The following is a 19,272-nucleotide window of genomic DNA, read 5'->3' on the forward strand; positions in this document are numbered from 1 at the left end:
CTTTTTTTAAAAAAAAAAAAAACATTTTTTTCTTTTTCTTCTCTTTTTATTTTCCTTTTTCTTTTTCTCTTGCATGAGAACTTCTCATTGTAAAAAAAAATAAAAAATAAAATAAAATAAATCCATCTATTTGGCTATGCTAACGAATTTTTTTTGGTAGATGAAATTACACCATTAGTGAGATGCTAATCAGAGTTTTCATTTAAGTGTTATTAGTCTACATCATTCTGATGTTAGGCACTTTCCACCAAAAAAAAAAAAAAAAAGCACAAGATCTAAGAGTTAGCACTTGTGATACCACTACGCATGTCTTCTACTCATGTTTTTCCTCTGCGTTCTTGCAAAGCAATTCTGTTCCTTCTATAGGAGAAGAATCGCTCATATTTTTTTCAAATAAGTATTCATTAAAGACTAGTAAATTATTAAAAAAAAAATAAATATTAGTATTATAAAGAAGTCATTAAATATTTTTGAACAACAAAACTGGCAGATCACATGATTTTCTCAAATATTTCACATTGAAAAGAGGACTTACCACACTGTAGGAAGTGAACGTGGTGCTGAAGGATTAGGATGCATGTTGTTAGCTTTGGGGACAGGCGCTGCATCCTTCAGAATACATACATTTTGTCTCTAACAGGTATTTTAAAGACTGTCATTTAAATGCCATAATTTTTATATTACTGTACACAACATGCTTGCATAGTGCTGCTTAATTATGAGACTCATCATTTTTTATCATGTACATGTATTTTTCTTGCCCAGGATCCCGAGATGAAACATGGTAGCAAAGTACACTCTGTAACTAACGTACACTTTGAACTGACATGTGGGTTACTCACACTCTGCTCTTGGTCACTGTCCTTGTGGCATTTTAGCTGGGCAGCACAGCGAGCAGCTTGGAGTGGCCGTGCAGGCAGATGCGTGCCGGCAGCCTGGGCAGCAGAGTGGCACCACATGCGTTCATGGCACAGCTGCATGCGTAGGCACTGAGTTTTTGCCCTGTGAGCATTTCCAGGAAGGTTACTCGTTAAGGGAAAGATTTTGCCACCAGCCTGCCAATGGAAGAGGAAAAGCCGCCCTTGCTCTAGAAAGAGGTTCACATTTTGTGGTGACCAGGACTGCAGTGTGAGAGGCTGTGATGGATACGTAGCTCTGTTTTATACGATCCTTATCTGCGCTGGGCATTTCCTCCATCTGTAGAGGTGCACCGGTGTAAATCTTTGTGGTTTCAAACAGGAAGGAGCTACACTGACACAAACAACAGCCTCCAGCACATTTGCTGTGCAGGCGGCAGGAGCAAACTTCGGGCAATGGCCAGGGCAGCTGGAGCGCTATTACCCGGCAATAACCTTGTCGTCAGCTGGCTGCAGTCAGCACCTAGGGCACAACCAGTGCTCAGTGCAGGCAAGGTTTTGGTTATAGCCAGCATTCAACACCCAGGCTGTGATTCCCCAGGAGGTGAGGTCCTGGTGCAGCGGCATGCTCCCTGAGCTGCCCGGCTGCCCACAGGCTGTGCTCTCATCCAACTTCCCATGGGATGTGAAATAAAGACATAACGGCACTCTCCCAGACAGATGTTTTTTGTAAAAGCAGTCACTTTGCCAAGCTGATTTAGAGTGCAGCCACACAGCGAGGTACGTGGTGCAGGGGCACAAGGAAGCAGGAGGAAGTGATGTGTAAGGGCTACAGGCTGGATCCGCACCAACCAGATGTCACACTGGGACACAGAGCCATTGCCTCGCTGGTTACAGAATTTGGAGGTTTTTTTTTCCCTTTGTTTTGATTACTGAGATTTTTCTCAATCACTTGTTGGTTTTCTCCGCTGACTTTCACCAAGCTTCCACCAGGCTATCATGGCTATTTCTGGTGGCTGACCAGATACCATTAGCCCTGTTAGACTTCCCTATTTGCGGCTTTCTAGATATTTTTAACATTTAAAAAGGATGTTGTATAGGAGCATTTGTCTTGCCCATTTTTTTTTGCAACAACATCACTAGCAATGCATACATCATTTAACTGGGACCACGACAGTACCACTTCACAGTCTTCGTTATGAAGTACATCTTTGCCACTGGGAATTTTGTTTTTCACGTTTGAATGAAGAACAAGGTCAGCAGCAAGAAAGGTGTGTGGGTCTTGAAGGGTTCCTTTGCTTCCTTGTTTATGGCAAAGAAGAAGGTGAAGATATGGAGACGGCAGGCAGAAAATGCAGTGGAAATGGGAGAGGTGGAGTGAAGTGAGATAGATGGAGAGGACGGAGCAGCTGGCAGATGACCCATTGGGCTGGGGCAGGGACACGAAGCAGCTGTGGGAAGGCCTGTGGCTGTGTCCCTGTCTGACAAAACCCACACAGGCCAAGCAGACACAAATCTCTTCAGTCTCAGCTGCTGCTGTCCAGCGCTTTATTGGAATCTGGTTTGTACACCCAGTTATGATGGAGAGTTTATTTAGGTGATTTTACAGAAAAAAAAAAAAAAAATGTCACAAACAGCGCGGACACGTTGGAACAATTTCTGCCTGGATTTGCGGAGAAAATCCGTGTCAGGACCCAGAAGCGAGCGCTGCTACGCGTGGGTGACAGTCCCCGGGCCCTGCACGAGTGGGGTGCGAGGTGGGCGCAGGCTCGGGGCGCCCCCACACCCCCACACCCCTGCCCGCTGGGGGGGCCTCGGCTGCGGGCACGGCGGTGCCGGGGGTCGGGACCCCGAGGGGGCGAGGCGGGGGGCGGCGTAAAGCAGCGGGCATAGGCCGGGCCCGGAGCGGGCCGAACCGGGCCTGGGGGACGCCGGGGGCGAGGCGGGGCGAACCGGGGCGGGCGGAGCGGGCGCGGCACCTGCGTGCTGCGAGCCCGGCCCCTCGGCGAGCCGAGCCGAGCCCGGCCGAGCCGTGCCGAGCCGAGCGAGGCGCTGCTGGGAAGCGCATCCCGCCCCGCTCCGCCCCGCCGGCCGCGGCCATGACCGACAACATCCCGCTGCAGCCCGTCCGGCAGAAGAAGCGGATGGACAGCAAGCACCGCGGCGGGTGAGCGCACCCCGGGGGCGGCTGCTGGGCTGCCTTCATCCCCCCCCCCCCGCCTTCATCCCTCCCTGCCCGCTGCCTTCATCCTCCCCGCCCTCATCCTCCTCCTGCCCGCTGCCTTCATCCTCCCCCCCCCTCTGCCCGCAGCCTGTGCTCGGGGTGTGGGTTGGGGGGCGCCGCGCCCCGGTCCGAGCCCGGAGGAGGAGGTGAGGATGAGGAAGATGAGGAGGATGAGGAGGAGGCGCTGACAGGTTGCTCCTGACGCCATTGCCGCGGCACGCCCGGCGGAGGGAAGGCTCCTGCTGGGGCCGGGGGAGCGCGGCCGGTCCCTGGGTGGGGAGGCAGCAGCCCGGCCTGCCCCCAGCCCCATCCCATCCCCATCCCTATCCCCATCCCCATCCCCGAGCTGCTGCAGCAACCAGAGCCCGGACACAAAGCGGTGCTGGGCGGCAGCGAGAGCCCCCGGGGGTCCCCGTGTCCCCCCGCTGCATCCCCGCCGGGTGGGGAATTGAGGCTGGGGAGGGAATGGTGCTGCTGCCCCAGCCCGCGGCCTCTGCCTGGGGATAATGTTGGCCCAGCAACAGTGTTTGCAGATCTGTGACAAAGGTCTGGGGCTAAACGGGCTTTAACTGTATCCGTGACAGCAATACAATGTGCCTGCTCGGCGGTGTTGCAGCGTTCTGCATGTGGGATGTGTTCCTGGAGATGCCTCTGGGTGTTGGTACTGATATTTCCTTCCCAGCACCTTCCTAGGGTGTTGGTACTGATATTTCCAGCCAGGAAGCTAAATAGGAGGAATGAGCCTCGAACACTGTTTGCGTAGGAAATGGCCCCTCTGCCAGACAGGTTGGTTTGTACGCAGCAGGGCGTGCGGGGTGCCGAGTTACCTGGCTGTCAGGAATTGCTGTGCAGGCCTCGGACGTGTGTGCTTCTAAATGTGAGTGATGGGAAAATAAAGCAAAATCTCCAGGGAAATCACGCCTGTCAGAACAAGAGGAAATTGTTACTTTTTCCATTGTTTATTTTTTGTTGGTTGGTGGTTTTTATTGGGGTTCCTTTAATTGAAGTTGTTCTCTGTAGTTTATTTGAATTATTTGAATTATTCCTTGTTATCAACGTTGTTTCTATTAGCTGGCACGGATGTTGCCACATCAGCCTAGGCTGAGCTGGGAGGTATGTGTGATGCAGCAAATAATTCCCCAGCTGCTGTGTAGCATGCACGGCTGGACAGGTTCCACAAGGTGCAGCCACCGTGGCATTCAATTTGGCGATGTGATTGAAAGGGATCAGCGAGAGGAGGCAGCCGCCAGAGAAATTTCTCAAAGGTTCTTGAATCATTGGTTTCAGAAAGTGCTCCAAGCTCCAGCAAGCCCCTGTTAGCAGTGTCTGACCGAAATAACCCTCATCTGATCTAAGCTGCAGTTCACTGGTTATGGACCTTACCTGGTGAGCAGTCACAGAGGTGATGCTTCCTGTGCTAGTGAGAAATCTTGGCAGCATGAAGTTGTGAAGGAAGATGAACGTGGGATTTTTCTTACTAGCAGTCTGAGTAACTGGGATTTGGTTTTCTATTTGGTGCTGTAACTGTTTGGGGATGTGATTGCATCCTGAGAACTGCTGTCTTGTTTTACTGATCAGTAGGCTGTGATAGGTCCGTAATTCCACTGGATGATAGAGTGGATTGCATTGAGGTGAGGCAAATCCAAAATACTGTTAGCAACTGAAGGAGGAATCAGCCAGCAAGCTGGAAAAGGTCCTGGGGTCAGATCCAGGATGGAGTTCTGGGAGCCGTAAGCCATAATCAAGACCTTCTTACTTCCGTTTCCTCTGAGGAAAACACAAAGACACTTGAAAGTCACCTTCGTTTATACGTATGAAAACCCAGTGGTAACCAAGCCTAGAAAGGCTTCACCTTTACATAGCCCCAACTGCAGTTTGTAGAGTGTCTATTTTTCCCCCAATGGGGACAAGTTCTTGGGCAGATTTTGTCAGCTTGGTCTTCTGGAGTGGGAAACAGATTTCTCTTCCTGTACTGAATGGCTTCATAGAAATCCTTGTGTATGTTAGCAAAACAGAAATAAATGCCTAATTCTCCCATAGGCAGCCAGGGGCAGGTGTCATCCAAGCACAGCTTTGATTACAGCCTCAGTCTCTAGCGTACTTTGAAGAGAAGCCAGAGAGGAACTCCCACAGTAGCCTTGCAGAGATGAATAATGGTCCAGACAGCTGAGATCTGTGTCAAAGAGAGAAAGCATGTGCTTTATAAACCAGAGGGAGTAGTGGTTATCTGTTCCTGAGCATAACTTTAATGTGGGTCTTCCTGGCCGCAATCAAAGCCTGTGTGCTCTGTGTTCTCCTTGAATTCAGCTGTATTCATCCAAATGCTTTGCAGCACTCTGAAAACCACTCTGAAGTGTGTGCCAATTAGGAAGGAAGGATAGCATTAACTAATGGGACTGCTGGTGCTGTGGCATGGGAGCCCGAGCTTCTCAGGGGCTGCACTCTGACGGGAAGTGAGCTGCAAGTTCCTGAAGCACCCCAGATGCTCCGTTCAGTGCATGACACAAGTTTTTCCCTAAATAGCTTATGGTCTCAGTCCACAATCCTGCGAGGCTTTTTTTTGAAACCAGCAAACTGCTGTGCTCACGCTGCCTCTGCAATGGAAAAAGGCCTCGATCCAGAAACACGGGGGGAAGGACGGGGAAGGAGGAGCTTTCCAGTACGTGCCTGTGGGCTCTCCTGGTCTGTTTAAAATGGCAAATTCCATTTCAAAGTCAACAGAGAGAGACGGGAGCTCCTGGCAGCCACCTGCCTGCGTGTGGGTGTGCCAGGGCAGGGCCAGGCTGGCTGCCTGCAGTCGGGGGGAGCTGCAGAGATGCCCCGAGACAGGGCACCCGCCCCTTGGGTAATGTGGAGGTGTGTAAAGAGCCAAGGTGCTCATGCACTGCTCTGATTTTTTTTGTCTTTTAAATTAATGGATAATTCTTCATATGCTTTTACAATAATGAAATGTAGGAGATGGGTTTGTGGATTAAAGGTGCCAGGGGATTAACAGCACTGCCTGTGGGAAACGTAGAAGCATCATCTGAGAAATGTGAATGTTGTTGTAGGAATGACTGAATGCATGGAGAAACTTCAGCAGTAATTTGATCAAAACAATCACTGTATTAAGAAAATGTGGCACTTTTTTTCATTATTTTTTTCTTTCATAAGCATTTTTCATGTTTTCCCTAATATATTTCTTTATCAGACGTGCTACATTTATAAATACAAACTGCCTCTTGGTAGTTGCTTTTAGTCGGGCAGCTGACAGTCAATCTGTCATATTACTGTTTCTTACATCATTGCTAAGAATACATTCTTGTAACCAAATATACTGCCATGTACAACACACAGTAAACCTTTCTGATCTTTACCAGCTCACGTTCATTCAGATCCCTGTGCAGATTAAAAGCCGTATCACCTATAGGACTCAAAGTTCAGGATGCAGCTCACATCAAAAAATAGATGCTTTTGAATGATTTTGGTGACTTTAGAGTGTTTTGCTGTTTCTCAAGTTGTGATTTAGAATGTGAATGGCACGATGCTGTATAAACTTCCCCATATAAGCTGCCTTCATACACTTTTTCATGTTATTTCTGTAAGATACCCATTTATAAAGTTCATGGTATGCAGTGGTTTGTTAATTTGCCACACTTTGGGAGCTCTTACAATACTGTTCTCCCATACCTCAGTTGCAAACCAGAGTAGGAGAAATGTTTAGAAATGCATATTCCTAAACTGTTATAGGAAATTGCTCACATTTCTGTAACTTTGTGATTCCTATTCCTGGAAAGTGCATGTTAATTTTATCAGCATCTCTGAGCAGCAGTGAGGGAATGATGTAAGCTGTTCTTTAATAAAATCTTTCTCTCTTTTCAAGGATATAGTCCCTTGACTTCCTGCTGGAAAAATATTTTATTATTCCTAATAATGCAGATAATTGTCTCCTACGAGAAACAGCCAGCTTCCTGCGGTGACACTGATGTTGCCCTGAACACAAACTGGGGAGTAACGTGATGGCCTGAGCAGCCCCTTCCCTCATAGGATAGGGCCTTAAGCTTGATACCCCAAAATAGGGATGGTGTCCAGAGAAATGGCAGATCACAGAGCTATGCATGGACAATAAAATTATTAAAAGGAAGAACACGTAAGCCAGGTAGAAAAGCTGACAGCCCCAATTTAAAGGGGTACCAAGATAATCTGAAAGTACCTTTGTGTATTTGTTTGTGTGTGCCCAGAGTACTTGATTAACAAATCCATTCAGTTGGACACCAGAAACAATGTGTTCTTTTTTGTTTGTTTGTTTGTTTTTTGAGGTTAAGTTTACTCTTCCCCTTCTTCTCCTTAGGGGTATGAGTAGACTGCCTGAAATGTTTGTTAGGAAGTTCACCATCAGTCTTCTGCATCTTTTTTCCATTTTTCACTTGGTATGAGTTGCTTCGTGGATAGGAACCCTGTTCTGTCATCCAAGCACGTGGGTATCCCAAGTTTCATATTGAGGACTGTGCACCCGTAGCATGGCCATCTTTTCCCTGGTGCAAGCCCTCAGCAGCTTTGGGGTTTTTGCTTGGGTGGCTGTGCACGCGCAGCAGCGGTGCAGCAGGGGTGAGCACTATGCTGTCACCCCACGTGCTCTGCCAACACAGCCCAGTGCAGTAATAAAAGTGCCCATGAAAACTGGTGTTTATTCACTTTGTTTTACACGTGCTGATGTTACAAAAAGGGTTTGGGGGGTGAAATTGTCCTGCCTGCATGTGACATTAGGTGCGTTGATGAAACCTGCCATTAGTCTGTTAAAACACAAACTGCCAGTGCAGCCACTCCTGTTTGCATAATGCAGTTTGTAAGGAACACAGATGGTGTATGGAGGGTTTTCAGTCAGAACTAATGAGCTTAAATATGTATTCTTCATTAATGAAGTTTAAGACATCATCGAAGAGTTAAAAATAAATAAAATGATGACCCTTGAATATCTTTTAGGCTGGGGAGATAAGCATCGGTCTGTAAGAATGAGCACCTTGTTCTGTTCTTGAGACGCCTGTATCCTCGCCAAGAGCTCCATTTCTAACATTGCAACAGGCTGTAGGCTGGCACTTGCACAATTAGTGTGCAGATAGCTGGCACCACCAGCGGTCCTGCCAGCCCCAGCTTCGGGCTGTGACTTTCTGCTCTGCCCGCTCAGCAAAACACGGGCAAAATGCAGGCGGTTGGTGGGACAAGAGGGGAAAACAAGGTCAGGGAATAGGCAAAAGTTAAATGCCAGCACTGGGGTTGACAACATGCTTTCATTTAAAAAAAATGAAAACATATTTATCTTTGGGGATCTTCTTTAATATATGAGATAAAGATCAGCATTTGTACTGCCAGGGTTTTCAGCTGCGGGTGCGCGAGTTCCCAGCTCAGCACTGCGTGCCCTGGAAGAGGCTGTGAGGCAGTGACGTAGCGGGATTCCTGGGCTTGCTGATAAACCTCCCTGCAGTTGTTGCAACATGCGACTTTGTTATTGCTGGTTGTAGTATTGTGTTCCATTGGCTGGATTTTTTTTTTTTTTTTGACAAATTACTTTATGTTGCAAAGAAACCATGTGTTAAAAGGCTACAAAGAAGATTTTGTGGTAGAAATGCTGGATATTCTTTGCTGGAGCATTGATACTACTGATAATCGCCTTCAGAAACTTGTTAGGCAGGAAGTTTTTCTTTTGTTTGTCTAATTATGTTTTCGGTTTGCTTTCCCTGTAATTCAGGAGGTTGTGAAAACTGTGACTCTAGCCAGAGAGTAATTTCACAAAACTGTTACTTTACACAGCAGATTCTCCCATGCCCTTTCTTGTTTACACTTAGAACTGCGTTATTTTTAGACTGATTCTCAAACCTTATAGTAACACATCATTTGGAAATTAAAATTCCTCCAGCAACAGGTTTTTCTGTGGTGGGAATGCTGTGAGAGGTCATGGCTTTGATTGCAGAACATGTGCTAAATTTTGGGTTATTTCACTTCTGTGAAATTGCTTTGTACTTCCATACCTTCACAGGTGCTGTCAGTCTTGGCTGCCATCTCATTTGGGAAAGCACAACTGTAAGCAGTTTTGCAGTGCTAGGTGTTAGTTCTCAAAGTATTGAATCCATAGTTATTTGGAAAAGATTAGGAGCATTGGAATTGTATGTAAACAGCTGTGTGGAGCACATTCTTTTAAAGGTAAAACGTTCTGTTTAGTTTGTGGGTTCATTTGCCGTTTTATTTTACATTCATGATGAAATAGGCTGATAAGTCATAGAACTTTTTAAAATGTCTGGAAGTCTGCTTTGGAGTCTTAGATACTGGCTTGAAAATCTGCCCTAATATTTAGATTTTTTTTTTTGAGTTTACAGATGAATGTTACATTGTAGAAATTAACAGCACAAGTAAATTATCTGTTAAACTATAGAAGTACCCTGCCAAAGCCTTATCCTATAGTGAATATTACAATATAGGTACCTAGCTCTTTCTGCTGTTCAGTAGGATCCTGACAAGAGGCCCAACCTAAAAAATAAACAAAGGTAACTGGTTTCAGATGTCTGACTGGAAGGGCTGAGCAACTCCCTCTGTAGCTGGGAAGCACGTCTGATGAAACCGGGTGTGTGAACACCAGGTTTGCTCCCTTGGGCAAAGCCCCTTGTTTGGAGCTTTATCATAGGGGTCATTCTAAATTCACAGTAGTTAAAACATGAAATCAAGGCTAATCTTCTGTGGTTTTCTCCATCATGAAAAAAGGCAAAATAAGTTTTTTCTATAGAGCATATCAATTTTCTATTGCAATCCAAACACAACCATTTTCACTATTTTCATTTAAAATTGGAATACAAGTTACTCTTAAAGCGACTGTTTGTTTTAGCTCTTTATTTGCAAACACAAAAGGGAACTGCAATTAAAAGTTACCAAGCTACTAAAATATATTGCTGGCGTAGAGTTTGTGAATTGGAGTGTTTAACATCAGCTTTACTGTTTGTCCTGTGTTGGTGACAGCTTTTCTGGTGTGGGTATTATACACAGTCATGTGGGGAAGAAGGATTTTCTCTTTAGTTTTCTTAACAAGGAAAAAGTTTGTGGATTTGACAAAAATCAATAGCTTCAGGAGCAAGTGTAACTTTCAGAAGTGGGCTATATTTAGGCTACTGGTGTTTCTTACTTTTTTATGGTACTACCTGTTATGGTACTACAGATTGTCAGGGGTGGAAGTCCACAGAGAAATATTACAAATTCTAGGCAATGTCCCTGCTAAAGGTAAGCAGAGATGGCAGCAATGGTGCTGCAAGTCCATAGGAAGTCAGATGCCTCTTCTAGATACTCAAACATCAAAGCATCTCCAATTATTTTATTCCAGTAATTTGATCTAGGTGATCGTTACTATTAGTTTTTTGAGCTGTTTGTTTATTTTTGTCAGATTTTCCTGCATTTTCTCTTCAACAAATGAACAGTTTGTGAAGTCCTCAGGTATTGAGGGTTTCGCTTACCTGGAGCTGGTAAGCAACTATTCAGCACCATCCAAAATTTGTGATTTCCCAGCACCAGTATGCATGCTATGTAGTGCTCTGCAGTCCTATCTGCATGTGTCTGAGAGCTGCTTGAGTGAGAAAAGTGTCCTTCCTATGTCTGCTGGCAGCTCTATGCAGATGGCCTAGGTTGGCCAGGCTAGAGAGCCCACCTCTTCAGGGCTCGTCTGCTACTCTTCCTGAAACGGAAAAATGTTAATGGACTTTGATTATGGAAAAAAATACATCTTTTGTATGGTTTTAAAAGCTTGCGAGGAAATTCTCCTGCAAGTCAGCCTTGTGAGGTTAATACCCGTGTATGAAACACATGAGGGAACATGTTCTTTACATCTGGAAGCAAAGTTGACTTTTATTACCCTATAGACTGAAGGAAATTATTTAACTGATAACATTTCTTTCTCTATTTGTATCCAGCAGTTATGGACAAACAAACAAAAAGCTATTCTCGTAGAAAACCACATTCTGTGTGGTAAATTGTAAACTGTTCCTCATGCTGCGTGCATCTATCTGGCAAGACAATAACTTCAAGAGCTGAATACTTTGTGTTCTTGCTTAAATAGTTCTTTACTTTTTCATTTAGTTAGATGTGTATTTAGCTAAAATTCTGTATTAGAGTGCCGTGAACCAAGACAGATCTTAGCAGTGTTTTCTGGAAAGACTTTTTGCAAGAGCTCTGAAGCAATTAGTTCGCAGTTTGGCTGGTAGTAGCCTTTCCAAATGTCTATGAAATCCAACAGGACTACTTTTAAATAGACAGGAAAAAAAAAACAAGAGGGATCAGGAAGAGATTGGCTTTCAGTGTGAAACAGTGACAACAGAACAATGACTCTTTCGGGGTTTGGGAGGTTGTAGTGCTGCCATTTTGAACAGTGAGCATGGCGCTGGGACCTGTGTGGCTCTGTGGCCGTGTTTTGTTTCTGTACCGGCACCAGCCCTGCCTGAGGTGTTGGCTCGTGGCCCAGTGAGCTGTGAGGCAGGTCTGCAAGGCCTCCGGCTGGCAAGGAGTCAAGCTCTTGGTTTGAAGATGCTCGTAACATGGTGGATACCTGGCAGATGAGAGGTGGCTGGTGGTGGATCAAGGAGCAATCCTCAGATGTTCTTCCCAGCTGGTGGAGGGGGTCTGGGGTGTGTGTGTGCAAGTCAGGATTAAAGATTTACTTCTTGATTTAAAGTTAGACGTTCCTCCCATAGGTGTTGCGAATGCCTAAGATGCTGCGGGAGAAGAGACCCAAGGCCTCGTACGGTTTGGCTTGGCCATCCAGAGAAGAGAGACCAGCGATACCCTCGCAATGTTATCAACAATCAGAAATACAACTTTTTTACGTTTCTCCCTGGGGTAAGTGTGAAGAAAGTTGCTTCTCATCCCACCCCAATGCAGTGCCCGATTTCAGCGCTTCTGCAGAAGGGAAGTGCAGAACCTGGAGCTGGAGGAAATGAACAATGTTCACGTTGCATTTGGTGGGCCTCCTGCAAAGGCTGCAGGCAGCTGCAGCAGGACAGACCCACGCCTGGTGGGATGAAGTGGTGAGGAGGACTTCACTTCTATCCCTGCAACAAGGCCCTGCTGCTGCTGAGAGAGGGGCCTGGGTTCATGGGATGGGCAGCAGCTCCTTGGTGTCCACTCTTCCTGGGAGGAGCGGCTGAATTATCCATCCTATGCATTCTTCTGGGGGCAGCAGGAGAAACAAGTCAGGTGCCCTCTGATTTTATAATCAGAAGTCAGTCACTGACTGGTTGGGTAAGAAAATGAACCACTGTCAAGTCTTCTGAGTTATCTGGGTTCCTCTAATGTCTACAGTGTGATTTTGCAAACAAAATCCTGTAGCTGGTTATGTTCCTGTTTATTGTGAGCATCCCTTTGCAGAGTGGGGATTGTTAAAAGTTTAAATTCAAAGCAAAATGATTTATTTGTGTTAAAGGTTTAGGCCCAGTTATGTGGAACTGTTATCCAACAGGCAGAGTAAGTTGACCTTTAGCAATGAATTTTCAGACTACTGTAAGTGAGCATTTAGACACTAGAGGAGCAAGCAAAAATGTTTCAGATTGTTGGTTCAATTTGGGTAACTTCTGAACTCCATTAATGTCTTATTTCCTCCTTTTTTTTTTTTTTTTAAGGTGTTATTTAACCAGTTCAAATACTTCTTCAACCTTTACTTCTTGCTGTTGGCCTGCTCTCAATTTGTCGTTGAAATGAGGCTTGGTGCGCTTTACACATACTGGGTTCCTCTGGTAGGTAATTTAAGGTTTATTTATTCCAGAAAGTTTCAGTGTTTGACTCAATTTCTTTTGCTGCATTTTTTCTAGGGTGTAAGTCTACACTTCAAATCATGTTGTGAGCTTACTCTTCCAGGATTTTCTTGTACATATTGTAGGATAGATGCCTGTTTTGGCTTTAAACTTCATTTTGTAAAGGTAGGACCAGGTTGAGAGAGGACTATGCCTTCACCTTGTTTGTTGTCTCTTTCATATAAAAGCCATATAAAAATATATATATAAACATACTTGTACAGCCTCATACTTCCTCAAGGTGCAGATACTCTTTCCTTCCTGCAACCATTTACCCTTTTCTTTTGATAGCTATATGTTTCACTTGCGTTCAGAGGAAATCAGTAATAATCAGCTTTAAAGCACAAACTCCAGTGCTGTCAAAGGATGTAATGAGGAATAGTTCTGTGGGCTTGTTAGATTTCTAAAATGTACTGTATGAGCCAATGAAAACTGTGTAAATGCTTAAGTATAGGTAGCTGTGTTTTTTTTTCTTCAGCTTTTATTCTAGTTAAACTACTATTTGTTTCTTTATGTAAATATCTTTTTGCTGCACTTCAGCCTTATAGTGTTATAGAACAATTTTGATTCAGAGACGTCTAGTCCAACTGCCTGCTCAAAGCAGGGCTATCTTTAAACTTAAGTTGGCTTAACTCATCTAGCTGAGTTTTGAAAACCTCCAAGGATAGGCATCTTTTTTACTTTAAAGAAATGATATAAAATCAACTGGAAGTTGATTATAAAAGCAGAGTGTTTTAAGGCACTACTTGTTTGCTCTTTTGTGAAATGGTGGTGGTAAAAATCCATGGCTCAACTGAGTCAGGGTGAGGAGGGGCAAAGAAAAATTTTCTTGCCTTTCAGACTTCCAATAGATTGAAATCCCTGGCACAAGTCAGAAAGAAGTAAAAGGGCAACTTCAGGACATTGCTTCTAGAACTGTTTGTATCAAGGCCTGGAGCTCACTGAATTCTCTCTCAAGCATGTGCTTAGAATTTTATTTGCAGTATGAATTCAACACGACTTTCCCAAGATCCTGTCCTATAAATAAAGTACACAGGAGCTCCCTTTCTGGGTTTTGTATAGGCAGCTGCAAATTGTCTGTGCCAGGTGAGCAATTAGGGTTTGGCATATGAGTTGCCAGAAAGCAGCATAAGAAAGGTCTTTGTTCATTACTGGCTGCTAGTATGAGTTCTGGGGATAGGATGACATATGTGATGGCATAGTGAGACTGAACATGTGGGAATATTTTGAGGTTATTATTCGAAGACTCTTTAAGTAGCTAAAACATAAGCTGAAAATAGCCAATGCTTTTTTTTTTTTTTTAAATAAAAAAATAATTAAAAAAATAGGAATTTCTAGGTAAGCACACAAATGCAGTTTACACGTGGAAGAGAAATGCTCATTTTCTCAATTTGTTGCTTACCATAATGAGAGAACTACTATGGTGGTGCAACTGACATGCTGGTGCTACTGAACTGTAGGGTGAAATGCTTCTTTGAAAAGACTGAATTCTTGGCTTCTGAGTTTCAGTGTTTGTGAAAGCAGCACTGAATACCTGCATTAAAAAAAAATAATTAAATGCCTTCCTTGTGACTCTCCACATGCAGTTCTTGTTAAGGAAACCAGGCAGGTTTGCAGAAAAATCTGACTTATTACACATGTGATCCTTATTGTTCTTTGTATGGCAGAAATGTTGTCTTATATTTGTTGTAGGAACTTTCCCTCCCAGTTGATAAATATTGTCTGTTCCCAAACGCATACATGCTCTTCAAAGGCTATGGATGAAGCTGAAAGGCTAGGGGAATAATATTTAAATTTCATTTTAAGACCATTAGGGAAAGAGATATAGTTAAGACAAATATAAAGCCTTTTTGAAGGGTCATTTGCATGCTTAGATCTTCCTTATTTGTTTCTGCATTTTTAAAAAGTGCCAAAAAATACAGCATCACGTTTCACAATTAACTGTATTTTTCTCTGATCTTGGTCAGAAAAAAAAAAAAAGGATTTTGACACTATGAATATACTAAAACTAATGAAGTTTAGTTTTATTATAGGACTGTACGAGCAGGTGAAGTGTGTCTCAGCCCCTTTATTAATTACAGAAACTGCTCTCTTGAACTCTCAGTAGCTTTCAGGTCATTCTTCATTGTTCTCTTTTATTTAAAAATAAAAAAAAGTGAGAATTTGAATTCTTACTGTTTTGGGTAGTGTTGTTAGCAACGATATGCAGCGAGGCTTTCCTGAAATGGTTGTGGTGTTCAGGGTCACAAGTTCTTTGTGCCTGACTTAAAAACCTATACACAACTTTTTTTGGAGGTGTGTGCACAGCTGTTCTTTCTAAAAATGAAGTTAAAGTTGGAAATTCCAACCCATTGGCCAAATATTCTGTTTGCATAGTTTGATGTTTACAAACATTTTCTCAAATATTATTAAAAGAGCAACACACATGCTATTGACAGATAATGAGTTCATGGTTGCAATTTTGTATAATACAGGCTGTAAAAAGTTTATATTTCTTCTGTACAGATGTGTTTTCACTTTTTAGTGAGTCCAAGCTGAACAGTATCTAATAAAAATAACTTAATGCTACTAGTCTCATAAAGAATTATTTTGCATTAAGTTGATTTTTTTATAGTGAAGGGAGTGATGTGTGCATTTTCCTTGTGACATGAGGAAATGACTTCCGCAGAAGTCATCCACAGAAAACTAGGACTAAATCCCTAATCAGCTAAATAGGTAATTATACAATGAGTGTTTCATCTCGGTGTGTTTAAGGTGCTTATACACGCACGCAGTTTACCAGTATGAATACATACACAGGAATGTACAGACACATTATATATGTGCATGTGTGTATATATGTTTATATATATGTAAAAATCTGGGATATGTTAAATATTTATGTAGATTATATAAGCATATGAAAAACTTGCCAAATTAGGTAAATTAACTATAATTGTTCTATTTTGGAAAGAGAACTGAGATTTGAGGGATTCAGTCTTATACTGGACTTGTGTAACCTCCTTCAGTTGTGGTTACTCACCTGTGAAGTGAAATGAAATATTTTCACGCTTAAAAAGAAGCACAAAGATTGGCTTGGGAAATGCTGGCAGGTCATCACGGTAAAGGTGAAAAGCACAGCTGCGTTTTTCTTAAGTGGCAGGTCTAGCGTGCATTTGCTGTTAGGAGTCCTAGACAGCACCACCTATCACTGTAATGATTTAGCAAGAGAAAATAGGATAAGGAAATGCAGATTGTTGACATTGGTGCTGATAAATATCATGCATTGCTCTTATTAGAGGCAGATGTGTGTTTTCCTGGCCCTTTCATCCATTCTCTTCCCCCCCGTGCGCTTTTCAGGGATTTGTGCTTGCTGTTACCGTCATCCGAGAGGCCGCAGAGGAGATCAGATGTTACATGCGCGACAAGGAAGTGAACTCGCAGATCTACAGCAAGCTCACAGCGAGAGGTCGGCTCTGTGGCTCCAGCACGGCCGGGGCTTGCTGCTTGGTCGCATGCTGCTGGGGCTGGCCGGGGCTGGGTGGCAGCGGGCGCTGGGCTTTGGGGGCTTTCCTGGGGAGGCACAGGGCTGCTGCACTGCTTACTTGTTTCAGGTAACTGCCCAGCATCATCTTGCAATGTGGGGGGCTCACCGCAGCCAGCCCTGGGCAGGGAGGATTGCCAAGCAGCTGATGTTTTCCCTTCTGTAGAGCTGTGACATGAGGGAAGCACTCCATAAGGGTGCAGGGGTGAAGGCAGGAGAGGCAAACACCACAGTAGGAAGAAAACAAGTGGGGCTATAATAGATATGTTGTTTGGACTTTTTTTTTTCTGTTTTCCTTTCTGTTTTGGTATCAATGTCTTTCCTCTCGTGTTTTTGCTTGGTCACCATGTGGGGAAGAGAAACAGATATACAGAGGATTCCTATAAAGTAGCACTTCATATTCCTTAAGGGAAACAACAAATTTATGCCTAAAAATGAGAGAAGGATCTACATCGTCAGATTACTTGCAAAAGTACTTTACTAAAAAATTGAACTGTGAAATTGTCAGAAGATGCTTATGCAAAAGAAGATTCAGCTAATGAGGGGTGAAAGTGAGCTGTGTCCCAGTGTCTTATGTGGGAAGCCCTTTCAGCACAGGTACTGCAAACCATAGTTAAGTACAAGTACTCCATACTGAGGATGCTTGGAATGGAGCTTGTAAGTGCATGTGTTATATTTAGGGCGACTTACTTGACATGCTGACATGTTATGTCCCTTACTGAACATGCAATACCAGTTGAGTTTCATAGTTCTTTCTGGGCTGTACCTAAAGAGGGACTTGCATAATGCTAAAAGAGTTTGTGCATGTGTACTGTTACTACATCTTCTGTGTGTTTCTGTTAGCAGCAACTGAGGTAGCTCCTTAGTATTGGTAATATCTTCTCAGGTATTTTTGTATGCATCTTCTTTAGCCACTTCCTCCAGCAGTGAGGAATTCAGAGTCCCCAGACTGCAGATCAGCTGTATCTGCTCACTGGCTCTGGCCATTGTTTACAACTTGGTAGCACCTAACAAAGACATTTAAATTCTCATTTGAAAAATTGAATGCTGCCTCACTATGGAGTTGCTGCTAATACCATGACAATGTCAGTGAGGCCAGGGTTTTGTTTTTAAAAAGGGAATGAACTGAATTTAAGCAACTTTTTTTTTTTTTTCATTTCTGGTTTCTTTGTTATAGAAGTTTATAACCCTGAATTAAGATGCAGTGAACTAGGTGTATTAAAACTATGCTGCTTTCAACACTTGCGTGTTTAAGAATAAGTCTACTTTTTAAGCATAATTGCTTAAGGCTGTATATATTTCACATGCCAGGAATTATGAGACAACTCCAAACTAGGGAATTTGAGTTTCTGAATATTAAATCCCCCTTTAATAACATGTTCTTACTACAACACTTAAAATGCTTGGCAACCAACAAAAGCCCCATCCAAGAGGGGTGTACTATGTCTATTTGAAAATATAAAAGAGTTGCCTTCTGGATTCTATTCAGTGATCTATAAGGGGCCTGACCTCTCCTTTAGTTCTTTTCATATTGCTATTACGTTTCCCATGAATGATTTCCCTCCCCCCAGTCCTTTAACTTCTCTAATTTTGTGAAAGAAACCAAGGAGGATTGGCAGCTGGGCACTGGCTGAAAATCTTAAGCCACTTTGTTTTTAACACACATTCGGTGTAGAAACAGTAATGAGACGCTAGCAGTATAGCCTAGAGTAGGAAAAATACATAAAATTATTTCTGATTGCTTAGTGGCTTGGGGAGCAAAGCCACTTTCTGTCTCTCACAGAATCCAGTGTCTGCCAGTAGTCAAGCTTTTCAGATCTGAGCCTCCACTTTTTCACTGATTAAAACCTTAGCACCTCTGAGAATCATCTATGAACAAGGGAGTAGCATGGTTGAGCGGTGGATAGGTGGTTAATTTTTGTGTGCTTGTGCCTATTAGAACAGATGAAAATATAGGCAAGCTTTGGAGCAAGAGCTTCATTGGGTCAGAAGTAAAAGCAGTTAGTACCAAAGTTAGGGTAAGTTGAGAGCAGCTGAATGTAACCATTAATTTTCAGTGCAGCTGACAAAACTCCAGGTAGGACTCAGTCCCCTTTTTTTTTGCATGGCACAGTTCATGCTTCAGGAGGTTGGCACAGCCCTGTACTGAAAAGGGGCAGTGCAGAAGGGTGCACAAAAGCTCTCTGAAATGTTGCTGGCTGGGCTAAGCCTCACAATAGTTTCACCTCTAAAGCCAGTGCTTAGGAGGGGAGAGATTAGGTGAGGCTTGATGCTGAGCACTGCTGTTCTTGGAGATTGGCTATAATGGATCTAATGGATCGCTGTAGCTTTCTCCAAGCTATTTTTATTTCCCCTGAGTAATTGCACTAAGCTGCTATTAAGGTGACTGGAGAATAGTTTTCCAGTCCTCAACCTCAGCCTCCCACCGCAACCTCAGGGCTGTAAATACATTCTCTGCTCTAAATGAAGGCAGGGGGACTTAAGCACAAGCTTATAGGCTGTTTTGAATAAGGCCGGAGGTAAACACAGATATGAGTGCCTTCCTGGATCGGGATCCTCAGTTTCCCCTGGGTGTGCTTGCCCATGCCGAGCCCTGGGGCAGGGCCCTCCAGCCCTGCTGCCAACCTGCACCCCACTGCTTGGAGCTGCCTCTGGTGCACAGCATCGCTCCTGTGCATGGGGCTTTGTGATGCACAATTCCTGCTCAGCTTTGTAAGCTTCACTCAGCTGCTTTCTTTGTAGAGAAGGAAGAATCCTCTTTGGATAACATTTTATTTTGAATATAGTTGCGAAATTCCAGTGACTCTAGTGTTTTTGGAGTCCAGTGTGATGTAGAGCCAGCAGGTATTTTCTGTGTTCATTTATTTTACA

At 43.7% G+C, this 19,272-nt stretch overlaps 1 protein-coding gene across 1 annotated transcript in view; it reads left to right on the forward strand.

The window, feature by feature from the left end:
* Positions 1–2,884: 2,884 nt before the first annotated feature.
* The window catches only part of ATP9A (ATPase phospholipid transporting 9A (putative)), a 61,207-nt gene continuing 44,819 nt past the window's right edge, over positions 2,885–19,272 (forward strand). The window contains exons 1-4 of the mRNA XM_084537948.1: positions 2,885–3,024; positions 11,784–11,928; positions 12,708–12,821; positions 16,218–16,326. Of these exons, the coding sequence (XP_084394074.1) occupies positions 2,957–3,024; positions 11,784–11,928; positions 12,708–12,821; positions 16,218–16,326 (436 nt within the window). The 5' untranslated portion in view covers positions 2,885–2,956. The remainder of the gene's footprint in view (positions 3,025–11,783; positions 11,929–12,707; positions 12,822–16,217; positions 16,327–19,272) is intronic.

This window comes from Aythya ferina (genome assembly GCF_964211825.1).
Source record: "Aythya ferina genome assembly, chromosome: 16".
In the NCBI taxonomy this organism is placed as follows: Eukaryota; Metazoa; Chordata; class Aves; order Anseriformes; family Anatidae; genus Aythya; species Aythya ferina.